The sequence below is a fragment of the Orcinus orca genome, chromosome 1, assembly GCF_937001465.1.
Source record: "Orcinus orca chromosome 1, mOrcOrc1.1, whole genome shotgun sequence".
Classification (NCBI taxonomy): domain Eukaryota; kingdom Metazoa; phylum Chordata; class Mammalia; order Artiodactyla; family Delphinidae; genus Orcinus; species Orcinus orca.
In genome coordinates, this window is record NC_064559.1 from 201,252,113 (window position 1) to 201,269,618 (window position 17,506).

General features: G+C 52.5%; 1 protein-coding gene across 3 annotated transcripts in view; it reads right to left on the bottom strand.

The window, feature by feature from the left end:
• Positions 1–577: 577 nt before the first annotated feature.
• The window catches only part of KAZN (kazrin, periplakin interacting protein), a 1,133,108-nt gene continuing 1,116,179 nt past the window's right edge, over positions 578–17,506 (bottom strand). For all 3 annotated transcript variants that reach the window (XM_049696036.1, XM_049696026.1, XM_004272419.3), the window contains 5 exons: positions 14,821–15,052; positions 13,418–13,519; positions 12,777–12,943; positions 4,912–5,026; positions 578–3,316 (listed from right to left, as the gene is read on the bottom strand). In XM_049696036.1, the coding sequence (XP_049551993.1) occupies positions 3,152–3,316; positions 4,912–5,026; positions 12,777–12,943; positions 13,418–13,519; positions 14,821–15,052 (781 nt within the window). In that variant the 3' untranslated portion in view covers positions 578–3,151. The remainder of the gene's footprint in view (positions 3,317–4,911; positions 5,027–12,776; positions 12,944–13,417; positions 13,520–14,820; positions 15,053–17,506) is intronic.

The window sequence follows — 17,506 nt, forward strand, 5'->3', positions numbered from 1 at the left end:
GGGGGTCACTGTTCTGAGGCCCTTCCATGCTGGCTGGGCTGCGTGGAGACCCCTTCTCCTCGACTTCATCTGGTCCAGGTTCTCCTGTGGCTTCTCCTTGCCTCCTGCAGCCTGGGCTCCGATGATTGCGATGCTGACACGGACAGATTTCTCGGAGAAAAGCCCAGCTCAGCCCAAGACAAGAGAGCCTTGTCCACAGACAAGAGGCGTCTGGGGTCAGAAAGCTGGTGCCTTCTGACGGCTCTGGTCCCCAGCTTCTGGGAGGAATATGGGGTGTCTCTGCCTACCCTGGTTCTCCCCAACCTCTGGCAGCACCCATGGGTGCAGGCGACACCAGCTCTCACAGAAGCACATTCACATGGTTCCAAGGTCCAGATGCCACATCACCCTTTAAGGACCAAGACCATGACTCAGGCCGTTTGGACAGGATGTGGCAGGTCACTGTGCTGTGGGTGGCCGCTCCGCCAGCCTTTGTTAACCGCTTCCAGAACCTCTCTGCCAAGTCTGCACCCCCTGCTCTTCTTGCCCGCTCTTGAAGCAGAGTTGACATTTAGGATTCTTCCAGCAGACAGAGCTCACCTGATTTAACCCTGTACGGAGGTTGTTCATTTATCAGCCAACCCATCCTCACGTTGCAAAGCATCCAAACGCTTGCCTGGGGGCCAGGGATACAGAGCGTCCGGGAGGCGAGAACGTGCTCTTAGGGCACCGTTTGGACCAAAAGGCGCATCCGAGTTTGCCCACGTTGCCCCAGGCCTGCCGGCCCAGTGCTGCGAATGTTTTGGGCACTGCCATCCCTGCCAGTGACCACCGCCCCCCCCAACTGTCCGCTTGCCCATCTTGTCCCCAAGTCGGGGAACAATGCATTGGTTTCAAATAATCAGACCTGCACCCAGGCACCTGTCGGTTTGCCATTCCTGCTCACCCTGCGGGAATAACTGCCTTCTGGGTTTGCTCCTTCCCGAGAGGCAGATCCTGGGGTGCCGGCTCGGCCAGCCTGGATGCTGGCTCGGGAGTGGCCTGTGGCATCAGGTTAGAGGGAGGTCTTAACTCCTCTCTCCGGCTGCGGGCTCTGCAGCCTCCGATCCCGTGTGTGTGGCTGAACGTCATGAAGTTACTGGGTTTGGAGCCTCCGCAAAGCTTCACCCCTTGTTCCAGAGCTTCACCCCTTGGGCCCTGGAATCAGAAATGTGTCCCTAGGAGGCCAAACGTTCAGACAAAAGGGGGCATCCACGTGTCCACAACTAGGCATTTGGTTTCCGGTGGTGAGAAAAGCTGTGCTTTTGTTAAGGTTAGGAAACCAAGGTCAGGAAACCAAGGTCTTCGGCCTCGGGGAGGAGGAATTCTCAAGTTCATCAGGCCTCGGGTTGTGCTTTTCCTTGAGGGGAAGTAATTCACTGGGTTGAAGAACGTGCTTTGACGGTTCTTGGAGGCTGACCCTGCTTCAAGTCCTGGAAATTCAAACCTCTTATAGACTGTTGGTGCCAAAGGCTTCAATGGAAGTCGAGCATCGCGGTTCCAACAAATGATTTGCTTTGATTACCTAAGTGTAAGTAGAACTCCAATGCCACGTGCCCTTCCCTAATCATTCCTCAGTATCGAGGTCAATGAACTCAAGCCTGAACACATGGATCAAACTCATTTTCAAGGGTTATGTACGTGGGATTTTCCTCTTTGGGGGAAGTCAAGTCCTACTGGGGGCTCTAGAGAGTCTGAACATTAAACATTTCTTGCCCTCCTTTTGCACGTTGCTCCAATCAGAACAGTTGGAGAGGACTTCCCTGGTGGTCCAGTGGTTAAGATTCTGCCCGCCCATTGCAGGGGGTGCAGGTTCAATCCCTGGTCGGGGAAGTTCCGCATGCCGTGCGGTCCGGCCCCCAAAACAAACAAACAAAAACAACAACAACAAAAAACAGGTGGAGAGAACCAGTACTACATCAGTACAGTATCAGTTCTGTGTTGTAAATGGGAAAGTAGACACCCACCCTGGACCCCATAACTTCCCACCTGTCTCCTGAGAGGTTACAAAGTGTTACAGACGTTAGCAAGTGTTAATCCTCACAACATCCCTGGAAGGGAACCAGAAGTATTGTAGATGAAGACATTGAGGCACAGAGAGGTGAGGCCACTGGGAAGAAGCCACACAGCAAAACAGTAGTAGAGTCAAGAAGAGGGCTGGGGATCCTCTGCACCACCTTAGTGACCTGTGAGATTCAGCTCAATTAGGACACTGGCGAGCACACCTGTGTGTCAGGTGACAGACGTCACAACAAGGTTTGCTGGGTTAACGATGACAAGCGTTTCCCTGTTCCCAGTCCCAAACCCACTGTCACACTTGGTACAGTTGTCGTGGACCTAACTCAGTCAACTCCGATCCTATCGACACGATATCCTTCATCCTGATGACCAGATATCTGCATTTCCTGGCAATGTCACTGCTCAGCCCCACTCCCGCAGGGATGTCACCTGCCTCCACCCAGGACAGCCACTCCCGGGAGGAGGGAGCACGTAGCCCTTTAACGTGTCCACCCGGATGTGACACACGGCGTTTAGGATGGGAATGACCTTCCCGTTTTGCCTTCTCCCAAGAGAGATTCAGTGATACAAGTCAGAAGCCGAGTTATTGGTCATGGGGGGCATGGATGCTGGAGCTGAGACCTCCGCCAGGCTGGCCAGAAGGGTCCACGTGGTGACCCATCAGCCTCCAGCTTTGCTAGCTCCTGGTGCTCACTGCTGGCCTCTGCGTGTCTGGCTGGAGTCCCACCTGCTCCTCCTGGGAGGGTGTTTTGGGGAACCCTGTGCCTCTTTCCATCCTGGTGGCTCAGTTCAAGGCTCCCAGGACCACTTGAACTGCTCAGTGGCTGAGTCACTCCGAGGTGGAGCCTTGATGACAGAGGTGCTGGGCACCCTGATGGGCCCCCTGGGCCAGTCTCCCTCCAGTGAGCACGGAAGTCCACAGCCCGCTCAAGTCAGGCAGGCTGGTGCCCCCTCGTTCCCCGGGGTTCCCATCCACAGTCACAGCAGTCTGCTGGGATTTCCCGGGACTAGAGGAGCACCCTCAGGCCGAGATCACTATGTACAACAGCGACAGTCCCTGGCTGTCCTTCATCCCCGGGTCTCTCTGTGTTGGGTCTGGTGGAGCATCGGTTCCTTACACGTTGGTGACCTCCAGGCCATTGTAGCCCTCCAGACGGCACTGCTCGGGCCTGCCCTGGGAGTCATCGTCTCCGCAATCTTCGTTTTGAAGAGAACCATAGTCATCGTGGAAATCGGGGTCTTTGCTGCTGAAGCCCCTTCCTATCTTTCCCAGGGGCAGCTGAGAAGAGAGGAATGAGAACAAAGGACAGGAAGAAGAGAAAAAGAGAATTGAATGTTCTTGGATCTGGGGAATGTGGGGTCTCCAATTTCAATTGCTGTGTGACCTTACCTAACCACTCTGTGCTCCTCCTATTAGTAATAATACTCCACTCCTCAGGGAGACTGAGAGGACTTTTGTGAGTTAACCTTAGGAGAGAGCTTTGTGTTCCCAGCTGGAAGGAACCCGTTTGTTACTGAAGGTGAGGGCAAACATAGTCTTTCTGATTATCTACCGAAGTCTCTCACCTTCCTCTTCAGCAGGAGGAGCGGGGGTGAGGATGAGTGTGGGCGTGAGGTCTGACTGCATTCCCAGGTCAAGAAGAAGAAATATTCCAGCATCGCCTGGTGTGGCAGAAAGAGTGTGGGTTTTGGAGACTCACAGACTGGGGTTTGGATCCCTGCTCTGCCATTTCCCAGCTGTGTGACCTTGGACAAGTCACCTGTCCCCTCTGAGCCTCAGTTTTCTTAGCTACAAGATGGGTCTAATAATTCCTTTCTCCCAGAGTTGTTGCAAAGAGTAGAACTCCTTCTGGGAAGCACAGAGCACGGTGCTGGGAGACAGTGGCTATAATTATCAGACACGGTGGTCCCTCAGTAAACAGTTCTCTCTTAGGGTAGTCACGGCAGTGCTTTGCGATGATTTATTTATTCGACCGCCTTTCTTTCTGGACCGGTGTGTTTCTCAACCTTTCTTTCAATACTGCCCCCCCTTAAAAGAAGACTTTTTAGACATTTTTTCCCTAATCACACTCCCACCATGAAATTTTCATGCCACAGGTATACTGGGCACTGTTTATGTGCCATGTGTATAGCTGTGCTTTATAAATAAAACGAGTAAGGTTTTTTGTGCCCTCCCTGAGCCGAACCCATTTTGACCCCTTCGGGGTGACAGCACCCCCAGTGGGAATGCACAGTCTAGACTGAGAGCATCTTAATGGTGAGGGTGGTCATTTATTCATGTTTATCTCCCACACTCAGGACGTGCCTGGGATGCCCTTAGTAGCCGAAGCTGTCCGCTGAATAAATGGAGGAATTTTGGATTATCCGCTTCTGTCGTCTGTGTCTATACACCTCCGTTTAGGAATCTGTGTCACCCCGAGTCCACACGATCAGACCCAACTACGCATGTTCTTACGCACCAGAGGCTCACCCGCTGCTCTCGGTCAGGCCATTGGAGTTCAGAATCTAAGTCAGTGGCCCTTAGAGTTTAGGGTGTGTTGGAACCCTCTGGGCAGCCTTGCGGCATGCGGGGTTCCCCCTGCCCCCAAGGCCCTTGAGTCAGGAGGCCCCAGGTGGGTCCCAGAATCTGTATGTTAAGCATCCACCCAGGTGAGTCTGATGCAGGCAGGTGAGACCTGCACGTCGAGATACAGTGACAAAGACCCCACAAGGCTGAGTGTGTCTTAACCATCATGCAGGTCCCTTGAGGGTGGCTTCCAGGGCCTCTCTCCCAGCTGCACCTGTGACCTGGCCCATCGGCCCCCCTCCAGACGACACAAAGACCTTTCTTTCCCAGGCTGGGGGACCCCCAGGTAAACACATGGAGCGACCTACCCGGCCAGTCTTGTACTTGATCCCACCGCTGTTCTCCTCCTTCCCCGCCCGGGTGATGCTGGAGGCCCTCCCCGGGGGCGTTCCGAATCGCTCAGCCTCCCGGATGCCTGTGGAGCTGAGGAGAGACCCAGTGCAAGTGAGCAGGGCTGCGGCAGCCGGGGGTGTGTGTCAGCTACTGCCACCCAGAGACACAGACACTCACTCACTCCAGGAACAGTGACCGCAACTGCGGTGTACTGAGTATCTCCTACGCGCCACCACCATGCTAAGCACTTTACAAACACAATCCTCACAGCACACCTAGAGGCCAGGCTGCCATCTCTCGCTGCCGATGAGGAAAGGGGGCACAGAGAGATCAAGCGACCTGCCCGGGATCACACAGCTTGAAGCGGCACAGCCAAGATCTGAACCCCGGTCTCAGAGACCCCAAAGTCTCTCTTAAGCCCCCAGTGTCCTGCAAACCCTATCAGGAGAGGGGAGACTTGATGGGAGAAGCCCCCCATGTCAGCTCATTAGGTGTGACTGGAGAAACATCAAGAAAGTTTCCCCCACTCTGCATTGGGAATCTGGGTCCCCCACTGACTTGTTACCCACATCGCTCCCCTCCTTGTACAAAAGCACCAAAGGCTTCTGTTAGAATTGGACTTGGCAAACTACAGCCTGTGGGCCGAATGCAGCTAGCTGACTGATTTTGTAAATGAAGTTTTATTGGAACCCAGTCCCTTGGTTTGCACGTTGTCTATGGCTGCTTTCTTACTACTTGGACACAGACCACATGGCTCTCGAGTGCTAACATCTTCACTATCTGGCCTTGTATGGAAGAAGTTGGCCAGCCCCTGTGTTAGAATCTTAGTGCTGGTGCGTATGGAGTTGGGGCGAGAAACTGGTTCAGAGCCAGGACTTCCGAACTTCGTCCTCCCACCTGCCTTCCTTCTCTTTTAGAACTTGGGCAAACCAGTGTGTCTCTTGGACTCCCGTCTTTCTCTGCCTGCAGGGCTGGCCCCAGCATGGGCAGAACCTTCTGTACCTTCCCTGTCAACCTCAGCAATCCCAAGACGCTGGTGTCCAGCATCTTCCTTGGGGCTTCAGTGGCGTCGAAATCCTGGCTCGACTCTCCACTGGCTGCGTGACCTCGAGCGTGTCCCTTCATTTCTCGAAAGCTGGGTTTCTCTATCTGCCAGGTGGGGATCGTAGTAGAGCCAACTTCACGAAGTGATCGCGAGGGTTAGTTAAAGTGTGCTTTGGAGCTTAGCTGGAATCCAGTAAGTGGCTATAATGATAATGAGTCATATTAACAGTAAAAACTTATTACAGAGGAACTGGCTCTGGCTGACGGGCGGTCAGGAGCTGCGAGCCTCGGCTCAGGCCACCACGGAGGTGGACTCATGAAGAGAAATGAACCTTCTAATAGCTTTTAAGCTGCCTTCGAGAAGCTCTGCTTCTTTGGGGGCAAGTTCTGCAGAGGAAGTTCAAGGGAGGGGAGGGTGCTGGGCAGGGGACCGCACTGGCTGCTGGGCGGCAGGTGAAGGCGAGTTCTCAGGTCCCCCGGTGCCAGGGCATCCTCGTCACAGGGAGGCTCTTGCTCTGCGGTGGGTCAGGAACTGAGGCCTTCATTGATGACCTCCCTCTCTCCTCCATCTGGGGATGGAATGCCCTGGGTCTCGTGGGGAAGCTGTCCTAAGTGCAGAAGCCATGATGCAGCCAGCTGTGTTTGCCGTCTTGTGGGAAGTGCATGAAACCCCCCCGAGTCATGGAACATCAGCTGTCTGATGAACTTGGGAGAACTCCAGAGCCCCTTCTTTTGTTTTTCACTGAAAAAGAGATGGAAGTCCAGAGGGGATGTGTGTCTCATCTGAGGATACACAAGACACACAGTGGCAGGGATAGAACTTGAACTTGGTTCTCTAGAAGCAAGATCTAGACCGTGTTTTTCCCACCTTGGGGGGTCAGCGTAGGACCCAGAGGAGGAGACAGAATGTGGAGTGGGGTTAATATCAACATTTCTCTTATAAGGTCACTGGAGGATTATACGAGAGGACACATAGACAATGCTGAGTGGGGGCTGGCATAGCATGAGCAGTTGCTGTGATCGACACTGGGGCTGAGGGGTACAGACCTGGCTTGAGTCCCTGCTCAACCATCCCCTAGCTGTGCCCTCATGTGAGCTGATTTCCCTTGCTGGGCCTCTGTTTCCTCATCTGTACGATAGAGCCCAGTATGCAGTTCTGGTCTTAACAAACCAACCCCTGAGCAGAAAGTGGCTGCCTCTGTGGTGTAGACAGAGGAGCACAGGGCAGCTCCTGCCACCACTGTGCCAAAACACCTTCCCTTCTAGCTTTTCCCTCCGTGGCGAAAACCGTATCGTTCCTCCTGCGGATTAAAAGTCACGAAAATGCAAATAGGCCGAGCGCAAGGTTACGGTCTTTGGAGACTTGAAATGGCTAATTGAATATTTCTACTTCCTTTGTCAGACCCTGAGGGAGTGGAATGCTGGAAGGATAAGTTTTAATGAGGGAAGTTTCTGGAAGATAGGGCATCTCTGTTGACTCATTTCCTGAGTCAATGTACAGGGTGTCCGGGCACTAAAAAGGCATCGTGTGCAGGAAGGAAGGTGGCGGGGTGGGAATCAGCCTCTGTCAGCGGGGCTGGCCTGAGGGCTGAGTCTCACCCAATTAAATGAAGGTTTACGAGGCCGTGAGGTGCAAGATGCTTTGGTAGAGCTGAGTGAAGTGGGGGAGGACAGAGTATTAATTGGCCACCTACTGTGTTCCAGGCATGACACCAGGTCCTTCCCCTGAGTCAGCTCCTTGAACCCTCCCAAAGCCCTGGGGAAGAGGAGTGATTGTCTGCGTTTCAAGATGAGGGAACCGAGGCTCCAGTTTCTTGCTAAAACCACAGATGATGGAAGAGGAGCCAGAATTCAGCCCCCAAAGGCCCTGCTGTGCCCCCTCCTTACACAGGACCACGACTCCATGGACTACACCGCCCCAGGGCCTGGTCTCTGGGCTCACAGCTCAGTGATCCTTTGGGGGTGGGGTGAGGCAGAATATTATGAAACATCACCTTCTTGTGGGTGCCTGAAAATCTCAGTGTGCCCCTTTCCCCACCTAGCTCAGGTGACCTGCCAGGGGGCCCAGGAATACTCCCCCTTGTCTGCTGCCTGGATCTCTCAGACCTGGGTAGCCTGCCAGCCAAGGAGGTAGAGCTGTGACAAGGCCTCTTATTCTGTGTGCTCGAGGGTTGAGTCTATTTGAGTTCATAATGGAATTGCGCTTCCCTGCTGAAATGCTAATGAGAACACTGGAGCAAAGTGACAGAAAGGGGAGCCCCATGGAACCAACTCAAGAGGAAACTGCTTCACTGAGATGCTCCAGCGTTCCTCTGAGGTCAGGGGACATGAACTGTCAGTTATCGTGGGCGTCTCTGGGTCAGGCTCCACGTTCACTTTGTCTCACTGTTTATACTTTGGGTTGGAGGCTCACAGGTCCCCTGGGAGGGGCCTAGGGAGATAAGACCACTGCTTGACACAGTTCCCCTGTTGTTCTGGCCACTCTTTCTGCCCTTTAGGGAAGCAGCAAAGCACGATGCTTTGAATCCCAGCTCCTCAGCTTACACGCTTATGGCCCCAGGCAAGATATGCAGCCTTGCTGTACCTCAGTTTTCTCATCTGTGAAATGGGGCTCACGCACCCACCTGTAGAAGGTGGCAACAACGTGCTAGGTTCTGAGCCTGGCCCGTGGCAGAGCTTAGCAAATGGTTATGGTAGCTTGATAACCCCACCTTATAACTGTGTCTGGAGGGGGAAGGAGGAGGGAAAGGAGGGAGATGCCGGCTGACTCTCGCATCCTTGGAAACAAAAAGGGGCACTTTGGGGCCATGGGTCACAAGGCCACAGGATGCGGAGGAGTATTTACAAGAGAGATGCAATGTTTGCCTGATGCTTCTGAGGCCTAAAGGGGACTCTTCTCAGGCCTAACATTCAGAGAGAATCTAAATGAACTACAGGCTGAATCCGCCTTGTGCCTGACCCTCTGTTAGTGACAGGATACACCGTCCTTCAGGCAAGTGCTGGAGATGGTCACACATTTTCATTAAGGCTTTTTTTTTTTGGCTCCTGTGATGCTTTGGAACGGCTTGGCCGCTCCCTGCATCCTTTTGGTCCACTGATTTATTTCTCTGGATCTTTAACGCACGGTCCTATGACAGAGTTGGTGCTAGACCGGGGTTTACCGGGAGAAGCAAGAAGTCAGTGTGTGTCAAAGCAGACATCACAAGATGATGTCAGAAAGTGCCCCGCCTCAGTCCCTTTGGTCATATGGTTGTCATGGCAATGAGAGGAGGCTGGAGAACATGATGTCATATTGGAACCTATAAACTCTTGGTAAATGTGCCTTTCCTAGAGTTGGGCTGCGTACTGATGTTCCCTGACTTCCTGGTCACGGGCCATTAATACATGGGGACTATAATCTCCCAAGATGCTCTGAGCTGACTGCCCCCCTGTGACTACAGGCATCACATCTACCGGGTGACGTGGGATCACAGGTGTGATCAGGGGTCACGTCTCCTGGAGAGTGGAACCAGGTGCTCATCAGCCCCCACCTCCAAGCTTCCTGGTGTGGTGGAGGGTCACAGGAGTCCCTGCTGGTAGATTCCAGCACTGCCACGAACTCCCATCTAGTCTTGAGCAGGTCACAGCACCTCTCTGAAGCCTGTCACCTTATCCGTAAAAGGAGGCAACGATTCCTTCTCACTCAGCTTCCTTCACAGGGAGGAGGAGAAAATGAAACAAGGCATGTGACAGCACTTTGTTGACGATGACATATGATATCAGTGTGAAGGGCTGCTGTTATGACCATCACTCTGTTTCACCCGGCCTGGGATTCAGTCCCAGGGTTGGCTTCTCAAGTCTATTTCGATGGTTCGGGATGTTTCCTCAAACTGGAATCTCTCCACCCGATCCAAGCATTCTGGGAGGACTCACCCCAAAAGACCTGCCCTGCCCTTTCTCTTTCTGGAAAGCTGAAATCAGCAACAGAGATGGAAAAGGAGCGAGAAGGCAGTAGACAGGATGAGATACCTAGACCACTGCAGAGCTGTCCTGGGCAAAGCCCGAAGATCTTGGTTAATATAAACCCATCAGACCTTCCCAAGCATCTCACCACCTGCCTGGGGATCACTGTCTCCCTGGTGTTTGGCTTAGCTGGGGACTCTTGTACCAACAGCAGTGGGCTGTAAAATTCCTTAGAAACTCATGGAGTTCTGTCTTCCCCCAGCTAACTGAAAGTCTGATCCCCTGGCCCATGGCAGGGTCTCAGCAACGGGCCACGAGGTTCCAAAATCCCACATCCCACGTGGAGACCTTGATTCATAAGCTATGACCAACATGTGGAAAAAAACAGCATCAAGGGAAAAGGTCCGAACAGGGAGACGGGTCTGGGGTCTGGTACTGGCATTGCCTCTTGGTTCCCTGGCTGAGCAGCCTCAGAGGTAAAATGAGGAGCCTGGACTGAGTCCATTTCCTTCTTCCTTGTCCTGACATCAGGAGGACTGCTTTCATCTGGTTCCTGAAGGAGTCTCTGACCTCCCAACGACCTAAGAACCCACGCTATTTGTGCCCCGTTGGAACATCCCTAGTGCTCACCCACTAATCCTAGACAGTCGTCAACATACCTCCCACCTCATGGGGGGTCAAGGGTTTAATCAGTCACACAAATGTTATTCACGCTGGCTAATGTTTAACTAGAGCTGCCCCTCCAGGGCTCGGAAGATCTTAAGACTGTTACAGATCACATGGCTCCAGAAGGGAGGTAAAGGAAGGTGGAAAATTCTGAGAAGAAAAGCCTTTTTCCTGCACCTGTTGATTCATGGCTCATGGAATAGGGTTCTTGTCAAAACCACCTCAGCATGCATAAAATGCATGAAAATGTAGATTCCCGGGCTCTGCCAGCAAATTCTGGTCCTGTAGGTCTGAGCTGGGGATGAGGTATCTGCCTGTTACAAGAGCACCGATGATTCTGCTGCAGGGTCTATGAGAACTGCTTGGGTATCAGCCTGCCAACGGGGGAGGGCAGTCCAGGGCACCTGGACCCTGCGACAGATGCACAATTTTCTCCCACCTGCATAACATGGGGTGTGGCTCAGCCGTTCCCTGAGGCCCCATATAGTTTGGGGCTTGAGCACTCAGGCCTGACGCAGAGAGCCTCAGGTTCAAATCTGGCATCTGTTAACAAAATGAGCTGACCGTTAGCTAGACTGACCAAGAGTTAAAAAGGGCAATGACTCAAATTAGTAAAACTAGGAATGAAAGAGGGGATAAATCTACATAAATAAGAGGGATTACAAGGAAATGATTATATGATCAATTGTATGCTAACAAAATAGCTAACTTAGATGAAATGGACAAATTCTTAGAAAGATATAAACTATACACACTACTATACATAAAATAGATAACCAACAAGGACCTACTTACTGTATAGCACAGGGAACTGTACTCAATATTTTATAATAATCTATAAGGGAAAAGAATCTGAAAAAGAATGAACATATATATATAGATATATACACACACACATATATATGTGTATATATGTATAGAAATGAATTGCTGTGGTGTACACCTGAAACTAACTCGATATTGTAAATCAACTATACTGCAATAAAAAAATTTTTTTAAAAAGTAAGAAACTAAAAAAAGATATAAACTACTGAAACTGACTCAAGAAGAAACAGAAAATCTAAATAGACCTACAACGAGTAGAGTTTGGATTAGTAATAATAATAATAATAACAATAATAATAAACTTCCCACCAAGAAAAGCCCAGGACCAGATGGCTTCACTGGTGAATTCTACCAAATGTTTAAAGAATAATGAACAGCAATCCTTCACAAACTCTTCCCAAAAACAGAAGATGAGGGAAAACTTCCCAACTTATTCTATGAGACCAATTTTACTCTGATACCAAAACCAGACAAAAATATCACAAGAAAAGAAAACTACAGACCAATATCCCTTGTAAATACTGATGCAAAATTCCTCAACAAAATACTAGCAAACCTAATCCAGCAACATATAGAAAGATTATACACCACGACCAACTGGGATTTATCCTAGGAATGCAAGGTTGGTTCAACCTCTGAAAATCACTCACATAATATATCACATTAATAGAATAAAGGACAAATCCGGGCTCTGCCATTTACTAGCTGTTTGACCAGGCACGTACCTTGGCTCCTTCAAACAATTTTCTCCATCTATAAAGGAGGGACAGTGAAACTAATTTCTTAGCATCATCATGTGGCTAGAATTAGTGCCCATGGCATGTGATCAATAAATGGTCATCTAACCCTAACCACAATCATTGTAAAAGGAGAGAGTGCATTGGGATTTCATCTGTTCACGTGTTTATTCTCTGGCCACTTTTCAGATGAGGAGCCTGGGGTAGGTGGGCTGACATGGTCTGCTCACCTAGATGGTAAAAACCACTAAGACGCCCATCCCTGTCTCCAAACCTTCGTCCCCATAGTCAGCCCTGCCTGGAACAGCCATCTCAACCTCTTAGGCCAGTGCGAATCCTCCCCAGCTCAAAGTCCACCCTCACATGGCCTTCCTCATACACGCTGGTCACTCTCCCTTCTCTAAATGCCCGTTTTAACCACACACTTTATTCAGAACCTGACTGCTCCTCTATCTCTTTCTACTCTATGACGTTCAGGCCAAAGCACTGCACTTCTCTGAGCCTCAGTTTCTGGATCTGCCAAAGGAGACCGCTGTGTTGCCAAGGAACAGGTGGGATCCAGGAAGGAGGGGCCGGGACCATCCGCTTGCAAAAGCTGCGAGCTGCAGCCAGCAGCCCACACTCACTTGGCCGGGTGGAAGACGGCACTCATCTCCTCCGCCAGGTGCCTCCGGAGAATGTGCTTCCCGCTGGGGATGCCCAGGGCCGTGGCCATGGCCTCAGCGTTGAACGTGGGTTCCAGCACCAGCACGGCGCCGTGGATACCACTGTTGGTCAGGTTGTCTGCGTACTCCTGAGGGCAAGACATGAGGCCGGTGAGCCACCCTGCTGGCCTGGGGGGGCTCCAACAGCAAGGGCTTGACCTGCGGGGACCAGTTCATTTAATACTGAGAGGGAACCCCACCCCACTCTTTTAGGGCCGTGAGAGCGGCGACTGGACTATTTTGTCAGTGACATACCCAGACTGAGGCAGGCAGCCCATAAATACTTGTTGAGGGAGAAGATGGGTGTGGATTCAATCCCACCCTGGCTTCAGAGAGCGAGAATGGCTCAGCATTCCCTCCCGCCCCATGAGATGGGGGTGCTGCGGGGGGGATGGCAGGAGCGGGGAATAGTTCCCTCCTCTTGACTGACAGGAGGCAGGTTATTCTTCCCAGCCTGGGTGACGATGCCTCAGCCCGCGCAAAAATGGAGACTGATTTGCACACACACAGACGTGCATGGGATTTGCCCAAGAGTCACCCCCAGCCCCGCCATCTCCCCTCACCTTCAGGTCAATATCTCGCACCCACTTGAGCACCCGCTGGTTGGTCCAGACCACGGGGTCTATGTTCTGCGTCTCGCAGCGAGCCCGGCGCTCCTGGAGGGCCTGTTGGGGTGGGGAGGGTGGGTCAGCCGGGGGGATGAGAGTCCACGGTGCTGGCAGGGACCTCAGCATGCTGATGTGAGGCTCCTGGCCAGGCCATCCACGGCTGCTCTGGCCACGTCGATCCTTTCATTCTGGAAAATGGGAAGAAGCCCACTTCCGGGGTGAAGGAGCCTGGAGGCAGAGCCGCCTGCATCTGGAGGCTGGGGCTGCCTGGGACCCACGGCGGCTGCCTGGTCGCGCATCCCAGCCCCCTGCTCACCTGACCTGGAGCAGGTGCTCGATGCGTGTTTGTGGAGGGACGTTCCCGGATGAGGCCACCCATTTCCACACTTCACCGCCATGATCGGCCCACTCGTCACCTCCTGTACCAGACTGGGGCTCCTGGGGGCGGGGCCTGTGTCCTCATCACTTCCCATGCCCAGGGCTCTGCGTTGGGTGTTTGAGAAGGCCATGAAGACCCCTCTTCTGTCACTCTCCTCCCACCCCTGAATTGCTTGTACTCTGACGGTGTTTTAAGAAAAGTAAGCCCTCTGCACTCAGCCCCACAGACCCCAGCAGCCTGGGGCCCCTCCCTCGGGGGACTATTTGGGGAGAGGGGCTGGTAGGCCTCGGAGGAGCTGAAGTAGATGCCCTGGGCTCTCTGGCTTGGCAGCACTCAGAAAAGGGGGCACTCAGAGTCCAAACTCTATATGCCCTACAGTCCGCCAGCTACCTGTTTGCACTCCCGTTCACCCTCCCACCTCAAACCCAGCATGGGAACCACACAGGACTCTCAGATCTTCTGCTGCCACAGATCTGTCCTCTGGGCCTTAGTCTAGGCTGTTTCCTCTCTGGGCTGCTTTCCCCCTCATACCTTCTATTGACTGATCCCTGAAATTCCTCCTCCAGGTCTCACTTTAGGTCTCACTACCTCTGGGAGGGCTTCTCTGATCCCTCTGGAAGCTTCTCCTTTGGGTTTTCAGAAAACCCTGGGCTTCTCTCATTGGGACAACCTTCCACGATGTTGTGACCACAAGCTTCTTCGTGGTTTCCCCTGATAAGCAGTGAGTTCTTGGAGGATGAGTGTTTCCCGTTTCCCCTGAATTGAGCACAGGGTCTGGCCCATCCCCAATAAGCAATTGTTTAAAGGAGGGAGGGAGAGAGGAAGGGATGGATGGGTGCATGGACGGATGGACAGGTAGAAGGATGGATGGACGGATAGATAGATGGGTGGGCAGATGAACAGGTGGTTGGATGGACAGACAGTGGATGCGGAGAGGAAAGCGGGGCTGTGGAAGGTGCCCCCCCACCCCGCTTCTCACCTCCCTGCTGAAGTTCACTTGGTACAGCAGCTCGATTCCCAGGAGGATGCTGATCTGGTGGAACTTCTTGGACACATTCAGGTGCTTCTCCAGGTCCCGCTTCATCAGGGAGTTCAGCATCCGCCCATCGACCAGGTGGTTTTGGAAGGCCTGGGAGTACTGGGACAGGCCGATGTCATTCAGCCAGGCCTTGGCCACCCAGTGATGGTCCAGGTCAGCGGCTTTGGACAGGCTGGTGGGGAGAGACACAGCCAGAGACAGGGATGGGTGGGGAAAGGTGGCAGAAACAGAGGGACAGGGAGAAATGGGGCAGAGATGAGCAGAGATGAAGAATGAGAAGCAAAACAATGGCGGGGAGGGGACACAGACATAGAAATGAACAGGGATGGAGTGGAGAGACAGAGAGGAAGAAAGACAGAGGGCAGAGGTGGATGGAGGGGAGAGAGGAGGAGACAGGGAGAGACACAGGGAGAGGGGGACAGAGACATAGGAGAGAGACACAGACACAGAGGAGACAGAGAGAAATAGACAGAGAGAGAGGCAGACAGACACAGAGAGACAGAGACAGAGGGAGAGACAGAAACAGAGAGCAAGCCCCAGAGAACAAAAAAGGGATCAGCAGACAGGCAGAAGGAACAAAAGAAGAGACCACGTTCAGACACACAGACAGTGGAAAGGGACATTGACAGAGCCGCAGGGACGAATGCAGCAGTAGGCAGCACCTCTGGGGACCCCGGCCCCCCCTCCACCCAGAGTCACACAGCAACACGTCTTGGAATCAGAAATAAACCCTACGTTTTGCGTATTCCAAGTCCTCTCTCCTCACCACCGTATCTCAGATTTTCTGTATCCCACCCAGAACTTCACCCAGTGCCATGCGCATGCGCACGTAGTAGGCGCACAACGAATACGTCTCAAAAGGATAAAAGTGTGGTCCCCTCAGATGTCATTCCCCTTCTCGCCACAGGGCGACAGCCTCGCAGAATGAATGAGGACGGCGCCTCCCACCTGCGGAGGAACTTTGAGAAACGACCGGACGGAGGTGATGCCGGGTAGGGAGCTGCATTGCTGAAGTGGGAGCCTCGGGGGACCGACCAAAAAGGGATCCTGATGCGAAAGAGAAAAAATGGGCTTACGGAGTGACGCCGCCCTCCTCCCCAGGCCTGGGATCTGGGCCGGCAGGGGGAGCACCCCTCACCCACTCCCCAGCTGGGGTGGGATGGAGGCTGTGAGTAGAGCACCCTACCGGCCAAGCTGGAGACCTGGGTGGGGTTTTCAACCTCATCTGACTCCGCTTCCTCCTTTCTACTCTCCACCGCTCACTCTACGCACCGTCGTCTCCCCTCGGACTTCGTCTTCTAACTGGTCTCCCTGCCTCTGGGGCCCCTCCAGGCCTTTCCCTAGGATGGAGATAGCGGATCACGCCCCTCCCCTCCTGCTGGTGTCCTCGATGGCTCCTAGTTTCCTTCCTCTGCTCCAAGGATGTGTATTGAGCAGCTGCTTAGCTCCGTGCTGGGTAGATGCGGCCTTACAATGGGCACATCTCCCATTCACCCTTCCCCTTACCACCCCTACACTCTCCCGTCTGGGGCTGACCTCCATTTCCAGGGCTCTGGATCACATCTGTTAACAGGGACTTGCAAGTTCACATCTCTCCTCACTCGCCTCTTCTGAGCCCCGGATTCTAACCAGCTGCCCTCTTGACCTCTCCTCCTGGCACGGGTATCTCAAATTTAACAGGCTCCAAATGAAATGCCGGTCCTCTCTCCCATCTCCCCATCCTCACTTGCCCCGCCTCTCCCCTCCCTCACTCTGTCCATCTATCAATCACTCTGGTCAGTGTGTCCGTCCCCTTGTCTCCTTTTCTGGGGTCAAGCCATGGCCACCTCTGGCATAGATTTCTGCAGCTGCCTCCTGACTGCCCCCCCCCCCACCCCTTGCCCCTTCTAATCCACTTTCCCCGTGGCTGCCAGATGGCAGCTTTTAAATACATCCATCAGATCATGTCACTCTTCTACTTAAAACCCCCTCTTAGAGGAATCTTCAGTGCACATTACTAAGTGAAAGAAGCCAATGTGAAAAGGCTACATACTGTATGATTTCAACTGTATGACATCCTGGAAAAGGCAAAACTACGGAGACAGCAAAAAGACCAGTGGTTTCCAGGGTTTGGCGGAGAGGGAGGGGTGAAAAGGTAGAGCACAGAGGATTTTTAGGGCGGTGAAACTGTTCAGTACGGTACTGTAATGATGGACGCACTCCATTATATGTTTGTCCAAATCCATAGAACGTACAGCACCAAGAGTGAACCCTAATGTAAACTATGGACTTTGGGTAACAATGATGTGTCACTGTAGGTTCAGCTGAAACAGATATTCCATCTGGAGGGCGATGTTGATAATGGGAGGCAATGCACCTGTGAGGGCAGGCGGTTTATGGGAAATCTCTGTAGCTCCCCTCAGTTTTGCTGTGAAACTAAAACTGCTCTAAAAAATAAAGTCTTTAAAAATGAGGGAGGAAACAGAGACTTTTTTAAACAAGCAAAATTGAAAGAATTCATCATCAGAGGAAAGAACTACAAGAAATGTCAAAGGAATTTCTTCGAGAGGAAAGAAAATAATAACCACATGGAAATTTGGACTACACAAACGAATAAAGAGAACTCCTAAAACTCAACAAAACAGAC